Source organism: Bactrocera tryoni, chromosome 2, assembly GCF_016617805.1.
Source record: "Bactrocera tryoni isolate S06 chromosome 2, CSIRO_BtryS06_freeze2, whole genome shotgun sequence".
Taxonomy (NCBI): domain Eukaryota; kingdom Metazoa; phylum Arthropoda; class Insecta; order Diptera; family Tephritidae; genus Bactrocera; species Bactrocera tryoni.
The window spans coordinates 74,553,833-74,580,026 of NC_052500.1; the positions used below are offsets into that span (position 1 = coordinate 74,553,833).

Here is a 26,194-nt window from a genome sequence, read left to right on the forward strand (position 1 = left end):
CGTCTAGAGAGGTCGAGTGCCAATGATCGTCACACCGATCACGCACTTCACTTTTCCACATTCGAATGTTCATAAGAGTTTTGACGCATAGGATGTCTGAGGTACTAGTCATTCCATAAACTGCATTGCCGCAGTGACAAATTCGTTTCATAGATTAGTGATTTCTGGTAGGATCTTTGAGTTTTACCCTAACTGAAGCAGCCTAAATCTAGACATTACTCGCAAGGCAGCGTTAAATATCTAGGTTTAGGCGAGAATAGAGTCATGTGTAGAAGTTCGCGCAAGTGAGGAAAGTTCTCTGAGCGCCATTCACTTGAAGTGCCCAGAAACGATTGTTTTACATATGGTTCAAGCAACTTAGACCAATTATCTTCTGGGTAGCCAAAACACATCCGGTTGAAAGCGAGCTAAAGTGAAAGAAGCTTCTTTTATGTTCCTATTAGTATCCTAAATTATTATCTTAAACTGAAAGCCAATAAATCTATTAACATAAACAGAAGATTATGGGATTTTGCTGCTTATGTGTCCGTATCGCCTACAGGATTTGTCCGGAAAGTAATAGGACTGAGTCAATTTAAAGAAATTTATTGAACCAATCGTAACAATTCCTCAATAACTTTCAAATTAGGCTTCTTCTGCGTCGATACAGTGCTGCCAGCGCGATTTCTAAGCATTGAAGGCGTCACGAAAGGCATTCTCCGGAATAGCCATGAGAGCCGAGGTGCATGCTGCTTGGATCCTCTTTCATTGGATTTTTCAGGCCAGGAAACAAACAAAAAGACCACTCCGTTACTTAACTTCCAGAGATCATGTTGTTAACTTAACGCGTTTTGTTGTTTATAATCTGAACAGGAAATATCAAGTTTGTCATGGAGTTTGTAACACTCAGTTGTTAACGTCGGAGACCCTATAAAGAGTCCTTGTATGGAAAACTTTTTGGTATGACATTGTTTGGAAATTTGGTGTGGATTATTGTTCAAAGCAATGCTACAATTCCTAAACAAATTTTTCAGATCAGTATTTTACAGCCTCTAAACAAACTAAAGATATTGATAAAGGACTTTTCTGTGGGCAAGTAATAGTATGACCTTTTAATTTAAATTACGTGCCACAACCTATTATTTAAAATATTTTTTTTCTGGGTTGTCAGCGAAGAAAATAAAGGAATTGGAGCTTGAAAATCGACGATTGAGAGTCAGAGATCTTACTTGCATCATATGAATTTTGGAAGGATCAGTGAAAACCATTTTGAAAGATCATTTAGACCTTAGAAAAGTGAAAGCACGATTGGTTCCAAAATCACTCAACCAGGATTTCATGAATCGTATTATTACTGACGATGAGGCTTGAATCTATGCTTACGACTCCCTATACGATCAATCTTCCGAATACCGTTGCAAAGGTAAGCCGAAGCCGAAGAAGGCATGTTGACAATTTTCTTCGATAGGTGTGGTGCACTTCGAATTCCTTCCGATCGGCCAAACTGTCAACAAGGAATACTATTTGATGTTATGCGTCGTTTGCGCAAAGCTATTCGTAAAAAGAAGCCGGAATTATGGGCCGATAACTCTTGGTCATTGCACCATGATAATGTACCGTATAATTTTCAACCAATATCGTGCCGTAACTACCGTATTCGCCTGATTTAGCTCCGTGTGACTTCTGGCTATTCAGGAAACTCAAACGACCGCTGCGAGGAAACAGTTTTGAGTCAATTGAAGACATAAACCTGAATCGCTAAGCGCTATTCCGGATATCGACTTTAACAACTGTTTAGAGAATTAGAAAAAACGTTGGCACAAGTTTTTTTGGGGCCAAGGCAGATTGCTTTGAGGGGACGACATAGATTTCGAAGATTAAATTAAGATTTTTAAAATTATGAACAAAGTCTTACTATTTTTTGCTCGTAGTAGTAGGTTCGGTGCAGATGAAGTTGAAGGTTTTACTTCTTTTACTTTTAATTTAGGGTAGGTGAAGTATTTTCCGCTCTCTTTCTTTTAAAATAAATTTAAAAAAATTTTGTTTTTTAAAAAAATGTTTTTTTGGGTGAAAAAACTATATAAATTTCGAACCTCATTAGACGGTTTAGAACAACCACGAATTAGATAAAAAAAAATGTATAATTTACAAAAACAACTGCGTGTTATGTACAATCAAGGCTTGAATGCCGTTAAGCGCCTAAAACCATGTAAACATTATGAACACTAGCACACATCTCTATAAGTATGGCTATATATAAGTATGTATATATGTAAGGGAAAAATCCGAAAACACGGAAGAAACTAGGCAAACATACACACACATACATATATACATATATAGTATAGTGAAGTAGACTAGGCAAACAAATGCACACAGCCACTGAGTATTAAACACAAACAACAAAACGAATGAAAACACGAAGAACAAAGAATTCAATAACAACATCAAGAGCAAACACACCCACATTGAGGCAATGAGGCAGTGGAAAGTGGAATTAACTATAATCGCTACTATTGCATACGCACATACAAACACAGAAACAAAAAACAACAACAACGCATACATATTTACACATACATGTCTGCTTGTATGTATGTATGTACAGGCTATGCACACTTATGCCACTACTTTGGCTGAAGAACGTAAACATTTAAGAATAACAACAACAACAACAACAATCAAAAAATTAGTATAATACAGTGGTACTACAATGTGGCATATATGGGTGTTTGTGTGTGTGTTCACGTGTGTAAGTTGACATATGAATTATGTGCATTTGTTGTTGTTGTCTCGAGCGAGTGTCATAATGTTGTATAAACAACAACGCTTAAGTTGCACACTTACAAAATCCTCATCCGGATATGGACGAAAGCACTTGTCGCACTTGCAGTCGATGCCGCGCGCCTTGAGGTCCTGCCTCCGTGTCTCGTACAACGATTGTCGATAATCACCAGCGTAAACGAAACAATTGCCAATGCAAGCGCCCAACAGAATGTCACATGTGGCATAAGCGGTCACCTGACGCCCCGAGTGTTTACGATACACTTGACCGGCGCACGACTGCCGACACAGGCTCAACGTTTGCGGATAGACGGCGTAGGCAACGCACGCCACATCGCCGGCCAGCAAATGCAATTGACCCTGTCGTATGTGTTTTACCGCCGACCAGAGGCTGAATTCGTGCAGCGGCGACAATATGTGCGGATCTGCGGGCAACACAAAGGACGGGCAGTGCGTGAGATGTTTGTGCCTCAGTTGGCCGATGTGACGCAACAGCAGCGCGGCCGAGAGCAGAATCCATTCGCTGCGCGTCAGCTTCGTTGTGGCGGGCATCATGAGATCGAGGTGCTCGAAAAAGTCCGTGCACTCAGCCAAATAGATGGCTAGTATGTGTGCGGCAATGGCGAGTGAAACGGTTGTCTCGGCGTCGATTTTATCGAGGTGCGCTTCGAGGCGCAACAGCGCCGAATATGGTATGTCCGTGCGTTCGGTGAGTATGCCATTGAAGGCGTTCCACATTTTGTTTACCGTCGGTCGTTTGCGACAATGCGGCATCACCTGCGGCAAGCCGGTGATGAGCATGCGAAAGGCGAGCTGCAGTAGACGCGGTTTGGCGAACGCATCGCCGAATTCTTCGAACAGCTCAATCTGGTGGGCGAAGCATTCGAGCACGTGTATGGATGAGTGTTGAGCGCGACATTTACGCGAACAATAAACGGATGTGCGATTCGAACAGTAGTCGCATGGAAATGGTATGAACTGTGTGATGGCGCAATTGTCGCAGATGCGCGCCTGACCGCTGGACACAAAGATGGCGGCCTCCTCGCTGAAGATCGGCATGTGGCGCACAATGTCTGTGGTGGCGCGCAAGTAGGCGCGACGTGTCGTTGTAATCGCGTTCGACGTGTCCGACCAGGCGCTGGATAGGCGTCAAGGTAGTAGTTTACAGGGATAAGAAAAGTAATATTAGTTTAAAAGTATTGCAGATACATAAGTAATCAGCTAAACACTTACACTTCGTACACCTTCAGTCGATTGCTGTTGCTCCCGTGTAGTATGTGTTGTGGCGCCATGGCGGCCGCTGCCACATAATGATCGTCGTCCGTTTGCACGCCCATATCGACCTTTTCCGATTTCAGCACCTCGCATTCGTGCCAAAGCTCGTGTGTGCGCGCCTCAAACGCCTCGGAGAGATCCATGTGCAGCAGCTCGTGCACATGCAGTTCGCAGAGCGCAAAGTTACGCAACTTTAAGGCACAAGCGGCTTGGCGTAGTTTGATCAACGCGTTATACTCTTCCGGATAGCCGAGCTCCAGCGCGCACAGGCAATCGTCATAGGCTTCCTGTAAAGATAGTTAAGCGTAGCGTACATAAAAACAGGGTGTTACATATGTTTATATTTTTTAGTTCGTTTTTAACTTCAAATTAAATAAATGGCTTGAAAAGCGCAATTACATGGCGGCAAGAGAGCGCTTGCGTGTGACTCCTGTGTTGTCGAGAAATTAATTAATTTCCAATGAAAAATAAAGCATGAATTTGTGCAAAGTAACCAAAACGAAAGATGAGAATGTGCGATAAAAACAGCAAAGTCACGAAAGCGCCGCGGCGCACGAAGCGCTCTTGGAAAGTGTGCTTAATGGTGGAGTTAGTTGGGCGCGTTGCCTGTGGTGTGGCAGTTTTTTGATATTTTGTAGTTGGGCGTGCGCTCAAGGCCAACGCGCCACCCTAACCACCAACAATGGTAACGCGCGAAATTGTGTGTGAAGAAAAATGCAAAGCGTAAATGATGTTTATCGAACTCTTCATCAAATTTATTACATTTGATGAGCTCGTTAGTTGAGCAGAAGTTATAGAAGACAATCATAAAACACAATCTCGGCATCCCGTAAACTTTTGTGATTTTTTGTTTATATTTGTTTAATGTATTTAAATATATTCTTTATATCAAGATATTTCGAAAGTTTCGATATTCGTCTGTTTAAAAATAACAATCTTGGGATCCCGAAAACTTGAGGGACTTCTTTTGAGCCTTCTAATATTCACTAAACACTTATTTAATTGATATATTTGCATTCTGTAATGCCAAAAATATTCGGGATTTCCTTTCAAATATAATAATAGGACTTATTCGATTTCGTGATCCCGAAATATTTCGGAAAGAACATTGAAAAATATACATTTATTTTTATCTTCGGGTCTAGAAATTTACAAATAGTGAGAAAGCAACTAGAAATTGGATTTATTCAATTTCGGTATCCCGAAATATTTCGGAAAGAATATAAAAAAAAATATATGTGACCTGGTCTACGGAAAGGGGGCTTAGGTGTCAAAAAAAAGGAGAACAATTAATGAGATAACCAGAAACTTAACAGCTTTTCCCAGAAAACTAGTTTTCGCACGTTAGCTCCCTTTTCGTAGACCAGGTCACATATATATACAGTGTTGTGCAAAACAAAAGCAACAAATTTAGTTCAATTATAATTTTTGTTATACTTTTTTCAAAATATATTTTAACAAAAATTTTATAAAAGAAAATAAAATACTTGTAAAAAGTGTAACTAAAATATTTTCCAATTAATTGCTCTTAGTAAATATTGCTGAGATAAATAACAAAATATACTTCACAATCAATTCGTAATTGTGCAAATCTAAAGCAACACATTAATATTTTGTATAACAACCCTTAGCTTTTATAACCTCAGCACATCTTCGGGGCATTGATGCTATCAAATTATCAATTGTGGTTTGTGGGATGTTTATCCACTCCATTTTTAACGTGTCAAAGAGTTCTTCTCGGTTGCCAAAACGCCGACCAGAAACTGCTCGCTTTAAAATGCCAAACAGGTTCTCGATTGGATTCAAGTCCGGGGATTGAGCAGGCCAATCAAGAACCTGAACACCACTGACCCTAAGATAGTCTTTTACCAGCTTAGATGTGTGTTTCGGGTCGTTGTCGTGTTGAAAGACTCAAGAAAGTGGCATATTCCACTCAGCATATGCTAGCATATTGGTTTCCAAAATACTTTTGTACAAAAACCTGTCCATTATTCCATCTATTTTTTTAAAAGGACCAACCCCGCTGCCGGAAAAATACGGCCACACCATAATGCTACCGCCACCATGCTTGAAACTCATCCTATAGTTCCTTGCACTATGGCGTTTACCTTTATGCCGGCGGACTGTACTCATTCCATCCGAATTAATCATATTAAACTTTGATTCGTCGCTAAATAAAACGGTTTTCCATTTAGCAACGGACCAATTACAATGTGCATTGGCGAAATTCAATCTAGTTTAGTTTTTTTTTAAAAAGCCTCAAGTTTTTTTACTTTTTAAAAAGCCTCAAGCGTTAAGTTCATGCTTTCTATTTTTATTAAACGTAATTCGTATTATTATATATTCCTTAGGAATCCATTTTGAATGGCAAATAATTCTTAAAATTCGATTTTCTGTGGACCTCGAGATCCTGAAATATTTCGGGATTTAATTTACAATAATAAAAAATCAATAATTTTGGGGTTCACTATCAAATTGCAAGAAATCCGTAGAAAACGTGTACTTTTTATTTCGGGATCCAGAAAGTTGACTAGTATTTCTTTGACTTCACTTCCATTATTGAATTTCAAATAATCGTTTGAAAATGGGTTCTTTGAATTTCGGGATCCCGAAATATTTCGGGATTTAGATTAGTATTTATTTTTACTTTGGTTTCTGTAACTAAATTTAAATACTCTTTTGAAAACGGGTTCTTTGAATTTCGGGATCAGGAAAAAAATTGGGATTTAATTTAGTATTTTTCTTACTTCATTTCCACTATTAAATTTTAAATAAATATTTTGTGATTTAGTTTAATACTTCTTTTACTTCAGTTCCATTATTGGATTTTAAATAATATCTGGAAATCGGCTGCTTTAAATTTCGGGATCCCGAAATATTACGGGATCTACTTTAGTATTTTTTTACTTCAGTTCCATTATTGTACTTTAAATAATCTTTTAAAATCAGGTTTCAGGAATTTCGAGATCCCGAAATATTTCGAAATATCATTTTTTATTTTTTTTCCTAACAAAAATGTCGAATTTTGTGTCGATGCTTTCAAACGATATGCACATGACAAGTTCTCATTGGGGACTTCCTAGCTATCCATGTGTAATGGATGACCTTCTGTGTTTACCTAAAATGCATATTTTATTTTTACAACAACACATGCACACACGTGTACTACATTATTTGCCAACATTGATTTAAATTGCATATACTTGTATACAATACAATTTGTAGCAAGTACAAATATAGCACATACATACATCCATATATAGTATGTATGTAAATGGGTTCATACATACCTCATACATGCCGTAATCATGCAACACAGTCGAACGATTCGCATGCGCCATTGCCGCCGTCGTATTGTCTGCATCCTCTTCGACGGGCGCTAAAAATATAGCCTCTGTATATAGATCGCATGCCTTGAGTGGATGATGTTCCTTGCGATAGCAATTATTGCCCGCCTCACGGACACGTTGTGACTCCTCGTCCGATCTGAACGATTCCGTTTGGACGTACAACTGTTGAAACCACTCGAGTACTTGGACTCTGCAAGCGAAGAAAGTCGAAAAACAAATGAGTTAACAACAATAAAAAACTACAAAAACAACAGCATAGTAGTGAAAGCAACGTAAGTGTGCTAAATATTATTTGAGCGTCGCTGGAAATTACAAAAACAAAAAATGCGAAAAAGTCTCCGTCAAGTGGGCAGCCTTTGCCTTTGCGCTACACTCATGCTGGGAATTTACATAATTATTAGTTTGGGAATACCACAAGCACATACACACATACGCACATACATTCGTCGGGGCAACGCAGTTGAGCAACAATGGCGACGTTGGCGCACTGGGTTAAACACGTCGCACGGTCGCAAAAGTGCGCGACAATGCGTCTATTTTTAAATGACTTTTCGCCACCTATTTGCTTTTGTTGTTGTCGTTGCTACCGTTGTTGCTGTTACTGCCTTCCAACACTTGATGTGTTATGCTTGTGGCTTATGAGCAATCGAAATGAAACCCTTAGCTGATGAAGTGGCGTTATAAATACATACATATGTATGTATATATAATGCATATATATTTTTTTGTATTCGTGAGTAATGTGTTGATTTTTTCTTGCTTTGTAACGCTGTATGACTTTATGCGCATATATGTATGTAAGTACAAGGGCTATTTAATAGGTCTAGATCTTTAGGAAATTCTTGTAAATAATGTTATATGCATTCTTGTAGAACTTTGAGAAAAGTCAGGCAACTATTTGGGAACCTTACAAAAAAGAAACTACAACGAAAGTAGCATAGGCCTCAAAATTGACATTGCCAAAATGACTATTCACATCATACATTATGATCACGCACAAATCAAATATGGCTTTAAGGTTAAATTCTGTAAAGTAAACTGAGCTAGTTCGAGTATGTTTTCAGATGAGATCCAGATATATGTAATCACAACCCACAAAGCAACCGACGGACCGACGTCTCTAAGCTGGAGAAGCAATTTGGACATCGAAAAATCAAGGGTCTAAAAAAGTTGGAACTAAATCAGGAGACTAACACAAGTTCGAAATCATCGCACTTTGTTTGCCAACGGAGTCATACGATACAATATATATTTTTACATATAAAAATTACGTGTCATGTTGCTTGTCCGCGATGGCCTCCTAAACTACTTAACCGATTTTAGTAAAATTTAGCACACTGTGTCCAGTTCGAACCAACTTAGAAGATAGGATAGTAAAAACTATTCATAAATAAAAAGTACAGTGAAAGCTCTATTAAATTGACGCTCTTTTAAGCGGACAACTCGATTAATTGGACAGAAAGGTTGGTGACCAGACATTGAGAAAGCAGCCTTAAATTCGTTATTTTTTCCAATGAAATTTATTTGTATGAACATATTCAAAATTAAACCTCAACTACAATCTCAAAAACGTTTCCGCCTTTATTCGTAAATAAAATGTTCACTGTCTTGAATAATTTATTATATGAATAATAGTATAAAATGTATTCGCGTAGCCGGATCCACTTTTGTATATGTAAAGCAAAAGTTTCGGAAATTTTTCCACAAATATTTGGTACCAAAAATAAAACAGTAAAGTCTTAAGAAATCTATGTAGCTTCTTCCGATTACCGATTTTGGTGGATAGAAAGTGAATTGGATTGGGAGGGATGAGTATATAATTACATAAATTTCAGATACACAAATCATCTCAGAAGAGAAGCTACATTACATTCCTACTTAAAGAGTATGTTGTGGAGTTGAATATCGGAAAAATAATGGCTTACCCACACTGGATTGTACAAACACCAGCCTGATACCTCAGGAGCCTGGAAATACCACGGGGTATTCGCACGAATTCCACTGAGCTTCGTTTCTGTTTGAAGCCTTGCAAGATTATAATAGTAAATGAGTGATGAACTAAAATCTGTACAGTGGATTTCATCCAATCAGAGAATTGGGGGTTAATATGCTTAATTATCATTTCTAAAGATTTCTCGAGATTATAGACATGGCTTCGGCTGTTTGCAGTCGCTATTAATGAACTCTGATAATTACGTTATATTAGTAACAGTAGATGTTGGACCCAATTTACAAACGCAAATAAAATCAGATCTTGTACCTAATAAGTTCAATGGTCACGGTATGTTGATTTATGCAAAATTGTGGAAAAATAATGGCTTAGTACCGAAGCAATAGATGTCGGATCCAATTTTCAAACAAGACTGACTCTTGTCCCAAGATAGTTCTGTGATTACGTGAATCGCAACCCTAGCAAAATTACGAAAGGAAATGGGTTTGTACCGAACCATTAGAGTAGGATCCAATTTTGCAATAAAAGCGACCCTTTTATCAAGATAGTTCTGTGATTACGGAATGTGAATCCCAATCCCAGCGAAGCTAAATATGGTATACTATATCAAAGTGATTTAAAAATTCTAAGCTTCAAAATATTTTATTTGTTCACACTTAAAGAGTACACTAAAATAAGAAGTAGGACTGAAGTAAACCGCCGTCAAACTCTACAATAAACGGTAACATAGAAAATCCAAGGTCGTTGGTAAGTAATGTGGAGCCAAAACAGAATTTGTCTTGAAAGACTTGCTTCAGAAATCATTAGCAGCATTGAAATCAATCATTGAACCTACTTGGACATTATTTTAAGAAAGCTGAAAGAGTTGACGCAAGAAATAAAATAACCTTACAAATAATGAACTTATCCAGCGGCCCTAGTATATTTCTAGTTATGTATATGTCTCCACGCATACGAGTATACAAATGTCTGTCTGTGCATGTCCTTCTTGCGTGTTTACACTCACAGCAGTCCGTCAGCACCATGTCGTGCATATGACATACCTTTCCTGTAAGGATTATGCGTTTTTTTCACATTTTCTTACTGCAGTAAAATTCAGCTCCTTTCGCTCCCGCCACTCTTCCGTTTTGATTCCATTACTTTGTGTTTTATAAATTACCGCTTTAATGCGTAAATTTGCTTTGGCCATTCAGTGCATTAATTGTGTAGTATGCCTGTAATCTGCATGCGACCTCAATATACTATATATTTAAAGAAACTGTTACAAAAAACCAATTATTCTCTTTAACAACGAAGTAATGCTGTGTGTGTATTTTGAGGAATGGAGTTCACAGAACCTTTCCGTCAAAAACTGATTGAAACTGCTGGAATGAGCTAAATCTACAAAAGTTAATCCTTATAATAGGTGATCCAAGTATAGGTACTTTTTCCAATAGCCTTTTTTGACAGATCATGCGTGAGTCGTGTCCAGCTGCCGTGTTATTTTTGGACAGTGAAGAAAATATAGCAGCCGTAGTTGAGAGTGTATAGGAAGACCGTGGAGAGTTGATTTGGCGCCGTTTGCATCAACTCGGACTGACGTATCGAGAGACTTGGCGCACTTTACGTCGAGATCATAAATTGGAAGCATATAAAATGCAGCTTGTGCCAGAACTGACCGCTTCGCTCTGTGGGTCTTTGAAAAGTTCCAAGAAGATTCGCCGTTTTCGAGACAAACTTTGTTAATCGATGTGGCCATTTCATGCAGAAAAAACAATGGTTTAGTGTGGTTTGTTGGCCATCGGTCCATATTTCTTCAAAAATGATGCCAGTGAGAACGTAACCGTCAATGGAAACCGCTATCGCTCCATTGTAACCGATTATTTGATATCTAAAATTGAAGCTCGTGATCTTGGCGATATTCGGTTTCAAGAAGACGGCGACACTTCCTCCACATCGCAACAATCAATGTATTTATTGAGAGAACACTTCGGTGATCATATAAAATTGAGTCATATCCGTTACAGTAGGGCTTTTTCCTGAGGGGATATGTAAAGTTTAAAGTCTATGCTGAAAATTTCGCTTCGAATCAGGCCTTGTTCGAACCTCAGTTACCAGTCGAAATGCTACAAGGAGTCATCGAAAACTGAACTCAACAGATAACTCATCTTAGAGAAAGCAGCGACCAAAATTTGAAAGATTCAAAAAATTAATGTAAAAAAATGTTCTTTCGAATTATAATAAACCCCATTCCCCATTAAATTTGAAGTTTCTGTGTTTTTTCTTTAAAAAAGTAGGGAACCTTGATTTGCATCACCCGTTTATGATATTTACTTTGGGTTCAGATTTTTATAATTCAAACTTAATTCTCGATCAGTGTTTCTTCAACATGTTTTTTAAGTTTAGTTCAAAAGACTGACTTGTCTAATCACGTTTCGACGGACTTGGCTGCTGGAGAAATCTATTATGGTTTGCTAAAGGACAAGTTCACTGACTTAGTTTTTATAATTTCAATATTTCCACTAATATCGTCCACAAAAGCATTATGCGTCTCATCAATATTTACAACACACTGCCCATAATTATTTCTCCGTATTCAAATTTCCATTTTAGTGCTATTTATGTGCGTCCGTTGTATACTCATTCCTATAGACATACTCGCATAAAAAATTTATGTTAGTGACTACAGGAAATTAGTGGGCGTACCATTAGATTACTCCGCTATTAGGCAACATAAACTTGAAAATAATTGCGGTCACTGTGGGTGGGCTTTGCGATTTCATAAACGTATTACGCTTGTCCTTAAAGGAATTTCGAATTATTAAAAGAAGATAAATAAAAACGAAAAAAAAAAAAAATGTTTTGACAGCAAAGAAATGTGCAATGCGAACATTAAGTCGTTGATTGGCGAGAAGGGAGGGCTAATAACGTTGCATATGTTGTCTTGTTTCCGATTTGAGATCAGGGCTTCTTAGTTCTACGTTTCACCCTATGAAAGGTGAGTCAGTCTGCCTTTTGTTAACAAGAGTGTATTCCTGTTTTAATTGACACAAGACATCTTCAAATAGCTTATTGTCCAAGAGAAAGTTACAATCTCCGAACATATTGTTAAAATTGGACTGTGGGGTGGGGTGTAATGGGATATATTCATGCTTCTGTGTAAGCAGTTACAGTCGTGGGACAATAGCCAACTTCTACTCTTTTGTCTTCGCCGCGCACCTCACGATACCCTTGTGTAAGATGTGGTAGCCTACCCGTGTGGAGCCTGGGGTCCCGGTCAAAGGAGCTGGAAGAGAAGCTTCAGCGGAGCCACTCCCACATATTTGGTTTAAGGGTTCGCTGTTCACCAGAGGTGCGGCTGCGAGCGAGTGTCCATCTTGAAACAAGCGACGCGCTATATAAATGTGTAAAAAACTTTATACTACTTGGCTAGTACGGTTGTGAGCTGAAATGAAAGGCGAATAACAACTTCGGATGAAATGCTCCACTTTTGTTGAGCTGGTTGATGTCCTAAAGTAAAGGCTGGCATAACCACTGCCTAACCAATGCGATGGACGGGACAAAGAAGGAGACGAGTAGGTCCTTGTGATTTTTACTACAGGTGCCATATTGAAATACTCAGTCGTTGAGTCCTGGCATTCAACCCGGTGGTTGCAGATTTGCACCCACGCCCCGACGGAAGAGAAGGACGATGCCCTCTATGATCTCTTGGAGCGCACCTATGTGAGCTGCCACGCCAATATGTAATAATTGTGCTTGGCGATTGTAACGGCATGTATCCAGTGTCCTTGACGAACGTACGCTCCGAGGAACGAACATGGGCTTAGACCACTATCTTATTGTAGCGAATATATCCGCCTGCTTCTGTATAGTAAAGCACGCCGGTCAGCAAACACATTGGTTTTCGCAAAAAGCGCAAGAACGGCTGGTACAATGGCGACTGTCGTGTCGCAATTGAGAGAAAACAGGCTGCTTACCTCGCAACGCAAAAATCGACCACAGCACCTACGGGATGGGATAGGTAGCTAGAGTTGATGACGGAAGCGAGACGCATATACAGACAAAAAAAGAAAAGGAGTATGAAGAGCTTGACAAGCCAGCGGCCAGAATAATGATCAAAAATTCTACGATAAGATGGGACGACTAAAAGACCGCAGCATACTCTTGTAGATCCCAAAGTGGTGATCTAGTGCTTGATTTTCAGAGCAAACCGAACTTCTTGCCTGCCGAACGCCAGTGAAAGTTTAACATCTGGAGATGGCGAACCCGATTTCCAAATCCATAACGATGGAATAAATGTTCCATTGTCCGACTATGAGGAGGTTCGAATAGCAATTACCCACCTGAAGTACAACAAAGCGGAAGGGGCCGATGGATTACTGGCAGAGCTATTCAAATACGTTGGCGAAGAGCTGACAAGATACATCCCTCATTTTCTTTACAAGATATGGTCGAATGAAAGCAGTTCCGATCATTGGAGCCCAAGAGTGCTTTGCCCAAGCCACAAAAAGTAACCTCATAATCTGCTCTAATTACAAACAAATTGATTGGACATTATCAGTGTGGTTTTAGACCTAGAAAATCAACTATCGACCGTATTTTACCATATGCCTACCTTGGAAAAAACCCATGAAAGGGAGATCGATACAGACCATCTCTTCGTCGATTTTAAAGCCGCCATCGAAACGACGAAAAGGAATTGCCCTATCGCCCGACTAACGACGTCGCCCAGGCAGAAAGGTCAATAATTTATCTATGAAAATATATTTGATGTAGAAAAAATGAGTGTGAAAGGGAGAAACGGAGATTTAGGTATATTTAAATGCATTCACCGGTGTCCTTATTTAATAAATAGAAACTGTGGAATGTGTAAGTTTTTTTGTTTGATGATTTTATAACGGACTCTTTGGTTTCAAAATCATTATTTCTGGATCTTTTATAATACAGAAAAGACTATAACATTTTAAAAATAATGAACTGAGTTCCGAATTTAGTTCTATGAGATCCCAAGAAGGGGCTGGGATGTAAAAGGCTTTGCCGAATAAAGAGGTTGTATAAGGATTACTCAAGGTTCTCAAAATAGATCATTATTTGAATGGCGACCGCTGCAATAGATCTAATACTTGTAAACTTTATCCACTTTCCCGGATTTGATTATAGAAAATAATTAGAATACTGAAAGGTTAAGGTTACAGTAAAAGTAAAATTTTTGGGGAGCTCTTTGAAGAACCAAATATAATAATAAAGACATAAGATATCGGTAAAGCAAATACATATGTTAACGCCCTGTATTGATTTTAAGGATGATTTAATACTCCTTAGAGCGATTAAAGTAATATACTCTTTAACAATCACTCATTTTAAAGTACTTTGGTGAGACCAAATATTAGGATTCATAAGAAATCAGTAAAGCAAAAGTTTCTGCGGCCACCCTGTGCTGATTTTGAGAGTTTCTAGAACGAATGCAGTGGTCTTCTCTAAATGCTTAAGGACCTTGACGACAATCAGTATAATGAAGACAAGAGAATTTGGTAAAGATAAAATTTGTGTGGACACCCTGTGCTGACTTCAAATGGCTTTCATATTTTTCGGAAATAATTTTGTGAAATGGTCAATATTCCTGCCGCTAGAAGAAGAGTTGAATTGCTCGACTCAATTTGTTTTTATAAATTTTATCCTTTAGTAGTCGATAATTATAATATTATTCAAATGAAGGCCGAAATTCGGCTTCACGCCAGCTGGTAGACGACCGCAAATTACAGTTATAATTAATGCAATAAACTGAAATTATAACTTTATATATATTGTTTTTGTTGTTGCACCAACAAATACTATGATTCAGCTACATGTTTGTTTTGTAATAAACCATAATCATAATAAATGACAATACTACCGGCTGTTGGCTGACGAAAAATAGGTTCTTATGTGCACATAATAAACCCGGATAAAACCAAGCACACACCTACACACGCACACTGACTTACACACACATATAGAAACAAATATGTAAATGCTTATAAAATAATGGAAATTAAACTTGGCATCAAACCGTGAGCACTCGAAACAAAAGTAAAGGGTGTGCAGAAAAACAACAAAAACAACAACACCTATACAAAAATAAAAAATAATAATAAATAATAGTGCCAACAAGGTAATATTTACATAGCTTGAACTCGCGTTTACGAGGTTGTGATTTCATTTGCCCGCGACCTGCAGCGACGTGGGTCGCCGGCGGAGGCGTGTGGGGTCATTGCGTTTTGCCACTGCTGCACGTGTGTGTGTAACGGTGTAAATGCGCTTGTAAATGTACATATAATGACAGAGAATAAATATTTCGTGCAGTGCCACGATAAAAAGTACAAAAAACAACAACAACATGAAATTAAAACAAAAAAACTGGTAATAATAAGTAAAAAATTCGTGTTCTCCAATTAATCGCGTTGGCAGGCCAACTGTGAAGGCTGAGCGGGTGCTGAGCGCGAGCTGAGTGGATAAAAACCATTTGTAGTGCTGTGGCAGATGGAGCAGGTGCAGCAAAGGTGCACAAACAACATGCCGAAAATGTCAAGCAAAGTCGAGAGGAAGAAAAAAAGGAAAACAAAAAGCACCTAAAAATAAGCACAAGTAAGGGAAGACAAGAATCAAGCACTGAAATAGACCTTATGAAAGCTATTTCCGGTACCTTAAAATAACCTTTGAGACTTAAATCTCTCAAACACACTTTTATTTTGTAGATTTTTCTTATTGATATAAGGTTTACTGTTCTGTTAGATAAATGGCAAAATTTTGAAAACAATTTCATAATGTCACTCACATAGGAACCGTAATTTCTATTGACTAAACTGCCCCAGTTTTTCATCGGTTTTCACAAGATTCGCTAGAGGCGATTTTTTCAAGCACAAAATCATCTACTAAAGACAAGAGCAGATAGTAACCACCTGGCTGTCGACTATAATCTGGCAGCATAAGAATCTTCTAACCAAGATACGGGAGCGTTTAGCAAATCACTCTCGTTGTGTATTGTCTAGCGTTATCCTCATGAAAACAAAAATTTCTCTTCTGTTGGTCGAAACTGAAGCTGGCGTTGTGATACTGATGAAACAAAGTTCTCCTCCAGTTCACCGAAGCTGAAACTGGCCGCTTCTGGTTGATTGCTTTCTTCAAGTGCTCCAACTTTTGACAGTACAGACCCAAATTTTTTGAGTTCGGTCGCAGGCCAGCAGCTAATAGGAAACGATTACCTGGCAACCCAACCAAACACATAGCACATTTTTTTAACCGCGAATCTTGGCTCGGCTTCCGTTTGCGCGAGCTCAACGGGATTCGACCATGGCTGTTTTCGCTTGCCGTTGCCGTAAGTGAGCCACTTTCAACAGCGATTTGCACATGAAAACTAGGACGATGAGGTTTTTTGCTGGTATGAAATCCATACATTGAGCTTCTTTTTCCATTCAGTCTTATTTCAATCGTTCCAAACGGGTATTTATGCAATGTTTAGCTCCTAGGTCACCGAAGCAGTACTCTCAGGAAGGTCCGACTCGATGATTTCCTTTATTTTAGCAATATTTTTTCCCAGCCTGTTGCAGCATTGACAACAAAATGATCGGAACGGCATTGAAGAGTCCAAAGTAGCGCGTTATGGGCTATATTTTTGGCCCCCGACAGGTTAACTAAATTTTGTTATTCGAGCTTTGATTCAAGAAAAAGAGAATCTGTAAGTAACTTCATACCTCTAAGACTACTAAGCTACTGAATGTTATAACACGTTTTTTCTTGTCCTCAGCCTACCATAGTAAAACACATTTATTGGCAAAATTCGTAGTACCTTTCAAGGTGATACACTGATTATAGCGATTCTATTACTTCTCTCTTCTGTCCTATAACGTTAGGTAATAGTCGCTGTTGCTGGTCCTTTCTTTTTACAGAGATTCACACAATATATCTATGCTCATTTCAAAATGTAGACGCCATAACCTTGCCAGTCGACTGCTGTATTTTAACGCTTTGGAACGGGTTCATCGTGTGCGGTCCACTGAAAAGGTTATCGATTGCACTTCTGAGTGAAGTGATGAAGCCACGTTTCATCCAGTTTCTCATATCGATGTAAAAACTTGGCTTAATTATACTTGAATATCTCCAAACACTGTTCCGAGTTAGCATGAACTCGTCGTTGAACAAAAGTGAGCTCGCTCGGCACCCACTTTTCTTAGGGCATTCTACTATCCAAATATTTCCTGTGTTTCCTTTTTATCAATTTTATTACAATAGCAAAAGTTGCTTCACTTAAAATGATATATGATACACGGCCTTTTGAAGGTTATGGCTAACTAAAAATCATATAGATATAATTCAAATAGCGCCATTTATCTGTCATGCCGAGGACTTGTTGTTGGTTTTGTTCTGACGGGTATCTAATCTCCGTTAGGATGGTAAAGATTAGATAAGTTGTCTTCGAAGTCATCCAACGGTAGGACCCGAAAACGTGCTGTTTCAACGGGATCGGACCATAGGAGGAGTAGTGTCAGATGATGGGGTTAGCAGGGTATGCAAAGAGGTGGTTAGTGTTATGTGGGGACACATTGCACACTGGACATTTGATATGCCAAAGTCGATTCTGGATAAGTAGGACTTTAACCTGCTACAGTATTTAGAACGAAACTGCGCGGGAGTCACTCCTGATTCTCGCTGCAACTCGAGCTCTTCGTCTGCAATGGATGGAGGTTTAACTCCAAGTACGCCATTCACTGAGAGGGAGTCGGTGAAGGTGTTAATGGCTCCACTGGGAATTGCGGTCAGTTTTTGTCTGAAGTTTGTTGCATCCGAACTTTGGTCGGTGTATTGTTTTATGTCGCCGACGTAGTTGAGGAAGAACCGCTTGATACTCCTAGAAGGCGGTTCTGCGAAAGCACCCCAGCAAAAACTGATTGGAGTAACTGAATTATTATGTTTTGGTAGGAAACACTAGCTATGTTGCTGATGGGCGGGATCTTCTTCTCTTCTTTATTGGAGGGTGGAGCCATGTGTTCACTCAAGTGAGGATTCACTTGGGAGTGTCCAGAAACCATTCTTTTATATACTATATGGTTCAAGCATCTCACGACTTCTTCTGGTCTTCGACCAAGCATCCTCTGGGTAGCCGAAAAACCGCAGTTTTAAGGCGAGGTAAAGTGATAAGGCGAATTATCCCTACCGAGGCCTGTGCACTGGGTTTGAGATCCGTTATTTTGATTATTTCACGCTTTTTCGAACAACCGTTACTATTGCAAACCTTCAACATATTTTACAAGCATATTCCGCTAGGGTATAAATAGCAAAACCAAAAATCTCAAGAAAGGATCACACCTTACACCGGCACAAGTAAGAGAAATAAACTCAAGCAGCTCGTCCGTGCGGAGTATGAGCGGCAAAACGAAAATCAATTTTAATTAATACGAAAACAATAATAAAAAATTCACGACACGTTATGCATGCCAATTCTGTCATATAGTAGGGCCATACGACAGGAGGTCACCGATATGCCTCGCAACAAACACACATTCTTGTAATTTATAAACACTTTCTTACATATACATATGTATATATAAATATATATATTCACACGCTTAGCTAGCAGCCTTTGGGTTTGAATCTCCATGTATGGCTGTGCGCGTGTCTGTGTCATTGCATGTCTTGTAAACTATGCCTGCGAGGCTCATACGAATGTGCATATGACAAATAAGACTCTTGCATGTCACAGACTATGGTATGCCCGCATGACGCGCACAGTGCAGCTAGAATGAGATAATTATGGATTTTTTCTCTCCATATTCAACAAAAAATTATGAAAAAAATAATATAATAATTAAGTGGCAAGAATTTTGTTGTTAAGTTGACTCGCGTCATTCTGCGAAGAGCAGCGCGTTACCAACTTTCTCATTTTTTTTGTTGTTTTTTTTTTTGATTTCGCTGTTTTTGGCTGAATTTCACAACATTTGCTGTAGTTTTTATTCATTTTCTTCGCTCTCTTTTAAATTGACATTCCAAAAACTTGATATATTCAGTGCAGTCGCTGCATCTTTTTTCACTGCATTGAGTTGTTGTCGTCAGCAAGCTCACATTTCCCTCGTTCATTTTCGCAGTATCTTTTTCTCAAGCAGCTATCTCATATTCTGCCGTCAGTTTATACAACAACTGACAGTCAAGTGTCGCCTCAAAGTCTAATGCTGGTTAGCTATGACTGCAGCCCTATCAAATAAATGGGAGTAACAACTTGACAAGGCCTTCTGGGCTTGAAGTAAAACACTTTCAGTTGCATTTTTTTTTTAGTTCGATAATGCCGCTTAATACAAATTAAATGAAATCGCTCCTTTACGCTCGATTTGTTGTACCCATATGAGCAGGTGATAGATTTTTAAGGCAATCTACCGAACAGCCCTTTGGACGTGAGGGATGGTATTATACGTAAAAGCTCAGACACAATGGCTACATTAAATTTCATTCAATTGACAAGGGTGCTTGTACCCACTAGTTGTAGTATTGGTTCAAGTCTCGGATGAGGTCGAATAAGAGGACGGGTTTTAAAAATTCAAATATTCTAAGAAAATTCTCTCCTATTCCAGTAATACCTCCACTCCGTTGGAAGGACCAAGTGGAGAAGGACCTGGCTTCGCTTGGAATATCCGATTGGCGCCACGTAGCGAAAAGAAGAAACGACTGGCGCGCTGTTGTTAACTCGGCTATAATCGCGTAAGCGGTGTCTACGCCAATTAAGAAGAAGGAGATTCCAGTAATAGTCCTTTCTTTGCGATGTAAGGTCCTCTCTTTGAAAAGTAAAGTTACCTCTCGAGACGAACAAAGACCAATCTACAAATCACTCATCATCCTCGCCCTGCTATATGGTGTATGGTGCTTTGCGCATTGCCAACGGCGAATATCGCATTCGATGGAACGAATTAAGAGACAGCTAGGTCATGTCTGAATGGACGAAAACACTTCTGAGAAGCTATCCGCCAGGGAAAGCAGAGGAAGAGGAAGACCTCCACTCTTTTGGAAAGGCCAAATGGCGAACGACCTGGTTACACTTGGAATCTTCAATTGGTGCCACTCTAGCTCTGAGAGTATTCGACGCAGTACTCGCCGGGGGAAGCAGAGGAAGAGGAAGACATCCACTACGTTGGAGAAGAACTTGGCTACACTTGAAATCTCCAATTGGCTACAAACAGCGGAAAGGAAGAATGAATGTCGCGCTCTTGTAAACTCAGCCATAACCGTGTAAGCGGTGTCTACGCTAATAAAAAAGAAGAAGAAGATCGGTTTTGGATAACCTTCGTCGTAGGTGTCGAGGCTTTTTCAGTTTCTAACAAAAAACTTACATGGAAGCTCAGGGATACTCGGCAGATAAAAGGTTATCATTTTAGTCTTTTTGTCTAGGCTTGAAAGAAATACATGTAATTCCCATACCATACAATACCCTTTACCAAATATTAAAGAACAGAAGTTGCGAATGATACTAGTACGTACTTGATTGCCGTAAACGCTTCCTAATTCAAAAAAAAAAAAAAACGAGTTAAAGCTAAGTCCTTAATTTCATCTATTCGAGATCCAAAAGGAACCAACATTCAGCAGATAGTATTTTATTTAATGCTTGTGAATTGGGCACTATGCAGCTATTCATTTGACAAGTTCGAGCCAGCTGATGCACTTCTTAGAACTTGCGGTATTGACCCTTGTTTGTGGTCTATTAACTTTAAGGAAATACACCAAAACCGTCTGAACTGAGGCTTAAAATAACAGTGTTGTGAACTTAAGATGAACGGAAATTGTTTTAAGCCCATTCCCCTTCATCTAACTGTTGCGCTTCAAAAAATCTATAACTTCTAAAGTCGGATTTTCGTCTAAGTAGCCTCGGTGGCCTTTTTCAGACTAATTTGTTTGTGTGATAAGAAGTCTCGTTTTGTGCCAAAAAGGCTTGTTTTATATTTTTATTATTGTATCTTAAAAGAAACTGCATTTATTTAGCCCAACTGAAGAGTTGAATCGAAGTATTTGTATTGTGGAGGCAATTAAATTCTGAAATGACACAATCAATGGACCTTCGAAGTATCATCAAGCATCGTTAAAAGAAAATATTGAGAGCAGATGGATTATCATGGATACTTTCTCAAGTCTAAACACTAAATTAACTCAACTGATTTTACAGAGAGTTGAAGTCCCTGTCCTCTAGCGTTCTGGCGTTGAACCTCACGTCAGCTCAGCAAGTGTTGGTCAGCAATCTCATATGTGCGGTTGGGCAATCTTTCTGGCCAATATACGTAAGAGTTCTATTGGATACTGGATCTTTCTAGCGAAGGCTGGAACGTAAGAGTTCCATGCCACTTTGAAATGATGGATGTTATCAGTGAACACTTCTTTTGGCACTCACGCGGCGAGGCTAAATATTTTATAGGACGCATCTTGTCAAAGTTACATGTAGAAAGATTAGGTGAAAATTTCTAAACACTGTCTCCTACACTATCCAGCATTCGCCAGTCTAAGATCAAAGCATCTCTGTTGCCATACCTTCACAAAACAGACGATTTGATCGGAATTAATATTATACTTATACTTCTTTATGACTTCTGGGCATAACAACGGACCGGCGTCTCTAGCTGTACAATTCTGATTATTTGAGGCTTCAGGGATATCAGCCTGCTTACCTAACATAATCTAGGGTTTTCAACTTTGGAGCAGTGAACCTACTAAAATTTCTCGAGTTGGAAATTCAAAGCCTTGAAGTCATCACCACTTCTCTTCAACGATTGATATGAAGCCTGTTCCGTATTTTTATATATGTAGAATACTCGTACCAAGCTTTTCAAGTCTATTATCGTTCATTCTTTCGAAAGTCGAAAACAATTTCTTAGGAAGCTTTGGGGCCTCACCTAAAAATTAAGATAGACTTCATACAACTAACAGAAGGTCTATGGATTCAGCAAGATCTTTAACAACTGTTCGTTTCAGAATGTGGCTAGAAACGGGATTTCTTTTATGGAACCATTATACGATTAAGTGCCCGGAAATGACGACAGAAAAAAAGTTCTTGGAAAGTTTTGAGACATGGCCTAAAAATAGAGATAAGGCTTCATACAAGTAGACAAAGGATTTATGGGTTCAGCAAGATCTTTAACAACTGTTTCCGTTATATGATTAAGGGAGCGGAAACGAATGAGCCTGTCGAATAATTTTGCATAATTTAAGGTTCTTTTAGTTCTCATTACATTTATGCCAAATTTCGTCTAAAGTACAACACTGTCTTTCAATGATTGCTACAGGCATGTCATTTTTACCGTAATTTTCCACATACACATCCAACATTTGTGAATGTTTGAGGTTATATGTTAGGGCTCACGTCACTTTTTCGCTCAATGCACTTGCATACAATCAGCTATATGTATGTATGTATGAGGGTTGAACTGTATTATAGCTGTTGTTTAGTGCGGGCCACTGTGCCACATCGGACACACGTGACCTTATTTTCGGCCTGCAATCAGTGGGCGCGTTTAGTGTCATAAGCCAAAACAACGGACGGAAAATGGGCGCCGAACTGAACTGCCGCAACAACAACAATAAAAATAGCAAAAGCAATAAAACCAAAAAGAAATCGAACATTGTGGAAAATTAAAAAATCGGCAAGAAAGTGATAAGCAGGCATAGCGACGCAAAGTATTGTATGTGTTTGTTTGGTTATGTGTATGTGTGTGTTTAGGCGCTCATTCCAATGGCAAAGCAAATTGCAAATTTTGCGCGTTGGAAAAAATGCGATTTTTTTGCTACTTTCACTTGTATATATATGTGTTTGTGGAGCGTTTTTTGTGCTGGGAAACTCCGTGTGATATATCTACATATGTATATATGTATATATATATATGTGTGTGTACTTCTGAAGCGTACTCACGGCACGGCCGTCATACACATGCACACATATATACATACGCTTGTGTGCATTTGCGTGATACTGCGGCAACTTTCGCCGCCACTTCGTTGCTTGCGCTGTATTTGTTGTTGTAACTTTATGTCTTGTCTGCAATGTTATACGTGATTTGGCACTCGAAAGTGTCGACATTTTTTTTGCTCACCCGTAAAATTTTTTTGGAAAACCATTTTTCTTGCGCTTTCTCTACACTAACACACACACACTTACGCATATACTTAAACACTTACAGAGTTGCGCGGAGCTTTTTGAGCAATGCGCGCACAAAGTACTCACTTGAAATCCTTGTGTAGGTCAGCATTGCTGCTGGCACTGGAGCCATCCTCACTGCCGCCAATGCCACCATTTGCCGCGTTGGCGCCGCCACCAACCGCGCCCACCAGCTCCTCATCTGCCAGCTCACCGCTACTGCCAAGCGCGCCAATACCGCCATTGCAGGCGGCGCCTGCATAGACGCCAGCACCACCTGGTGACGGCGTTTGCTGCTGCTGATGATGATTGTTGGCGCCAGCGGCGGCATTGTTGGACTCATCCGCCGTGACTGCGCCATCGCTATCTGACGGCGCGCCAACATGCAATTTGCTGCGATTCTGTGCCTGTTGTTGCTGTTGCTGTTGTTGTAAGTGTTGTTGTGAGCGCTTAGAGTTTTGCTGCTGAAAGCGGCGCTGTTTTTGCCGCTGCTTCTGACTCTGCGTGTAGTTGAGTTGATTTTGTTGCACCGGACTATAGCTGGGTGGATAGAGATTCTGTTGGCTCTGACTGTGACCGTGACTGTTGTGATGATTCGCGTTTTGATGCTGCTGGCTACTATTATTACACGACTGACCGTACGCCGCGCTGCTGAGCTGACATTGACTCTGACTTTGTGTTGGCGGTGGTGGATAGTGATTTTGCGGCAATGACTTTGGCTTGTATTGTGACGCGGGCGACGACGATGATGGTGGCGGCGGCAATGGTCCCAATGCATGTATGTACTGTTGTTGTGGTGGCGGCGCTGGTGGCTGCTGTTGTTGTTGATGTTGGTGATGCTGTGGCGCTTGCAGGCGCAAAGGTGTCTGCGTCTGCGTGTGCGCCGGCAACTGCGTTTGCACTTGCGCTTGTGTGGTCGGTGTGCACGCGGGTGGCGGCACCGCGCCCGCTTGCGGTGGCTGGTTATGCTCTTGACTACTGCCGTTCGAATGTAGCGCGTGCATCGGTTGTGGCATGTCGAGCGCCAACAGCTGGCGCAGCAGATGCAACTCATCCTTGTAGGTGAATTCATCTAGTTTGATGCGCTCCAATTGGAATCGTATTAAATCACTGAGGGCCAACAACGAAGAGGCCATAGCTTCCGCTTATTGGTTTTTAACATTAACACCGCCAGCGACAAGGCAAAATAAGCCGACACAACACCAAAACCGTAACGCGGCGCGTACCGCGCAGTGAGCGCGGCGTGTGTATGAATCGTAAGCGCAAACAGACACACACGTAGACACGCGCGCGCGCATACACATGCACATACACTAAAAAATATTAACTTTTATAACCACAACACGTTGCGCGCTAAGTGAATAAATAAAATTACTATAATTACAATGACTTGTCGTTCAACGGTAAAAGCAGTAGTTGCATGAATAGTCCACGAATCAGGGTGAGAGAGGCGTTGTAAAGGGCGAGTGCACGCGCGCGGTTTAGTGGGTAGCGGGTGTGTGTCGACTATTAACTGCACGGCATAACGCGACAATAACAGCGCGTCGTCCAGCGGCAGTGGAAATCAGGAGGGCAGCGCGCTGAGCGGTTGGGCTACGAGCTGTTTAGCGGAAATTTTGGCGCAGCTATAAGGACGGCCTTTGACTTGTGCGTTTTGTTGTTTTTGTTTTATTATTGTTATTGCTATTATTTTTTGGGTTTTTTTTGATTGCTGAAAGCGCCGAGGGGTTGCGCCGCTCGGCGTCCGAAGCGCTTATGGCTCAGCTCGTAAGTAGTACAAAAATCGAAGGCTCGCTTGCTGTTTACTGCTAAACAAACGAAAGTGAAAATCGAAGTAGCGTATTAATTTGTATATTTTTTTTACCCTTATTAATTGCTGCAGCGAAAAACTTTTTCGTGCCATTTTCGCGCTGTGGCATACATTATTATTCGGTTATGTTTCTTCCTTTTCGCTCGTTTGACTTTCACACTCACGCACTATCGTCACCGTCGCGTAGTACCGTCAATGCACGCGAAGTGATATACGCTCGTCTGTATAGTATAGAAATGTGGAAAAATACCGTTATCCGTGAAGGTAACGCGTTACCGTTTTATTTTTCACAAAGTTAGATTTTAGCTAGATTTTTGCACTTTTCTTGCCACCTCCGCTGCCGCCGTTGTTGCTGCTTTTCTGCTGCTGCTGCTGCGGCTTACGTTTTCAGCTGACTTTGGTGGCACCAACACGGACTGGTGCTTCGCTATTTTGCTTAATCGTTGCCACCATAAATGCATTAGTCACGCTTGCGTTCGTTTATAATTTTATAATCATTTTATATTTTTATTTTGGCGTTCAATTGCACGATTTGATGGCTTTTCTACGAAAACGTTGCGCTCATATTGATTTTTAACATTTCGCCAAATGAAGTACTCGACCACTCTGCGTTTTTTGTATTAGCGACGACGTTTTGCACTCGATGCCTGTGTAACTGTGAATGATATTGGTTGGCTGAGTGCCTGTGTGCGCGCTGTGCGAGCGCACGAGCGAGTAAGCAAACGACGAGTGAAATTGCCGAACATAATGAGGCAAGCACGACGGCACGACAATTGCCGATGCACAGTGGGCGGTGTATGCCACAAGCTTGATTTTTCTATTGTCGTGGGGGAGGTCATGGTATAGCTTTTACAGTTCTCTATGTTGCTACTTCAAGTAGTTTGTGATTACGATCTAGAGCGTCTGTTTTGAGACCTGTCAATGGTTGG

At 40.0% G+C, this 26,194-nt stretch overlaps 1 protein-coding gene across 1 annotated transcript in view; it reads right to left on the reverse strand.

The window, feature by feature from the left end:
- Positions 1-25,870, reverse strand: part of LOC120769424 — a 34,056-nt gene extending 8,186 nt beyond the window's left edge. Inside the window, exons 1-4 of the mRNA XM_040096406.1 lie at positions 23,543-25,870; positions 7,329-7,578; positions 3,997-4,325; positions 2,827-3,901 (exon numbers count right to left, since the gene is read on the reverse strand). Of these exons, the coding sequence (XP_039952340.1) occupies positions 2,827-3,901; positions 3,997-4,325; positions 7,329-7,578; positions 23,543-24,591 (2,703 nt within the window). The 5' untranslated portion in view covers positions 24,592-25,870. The remainder of the gene's footprint in view (positions 1-2,826; positions 3,902-3,996; positions 4,326-7,328; positions 7,579-23,542) is intronic.
- Positions 25,871-26,194: the final 324 nt, after the last annotated feature.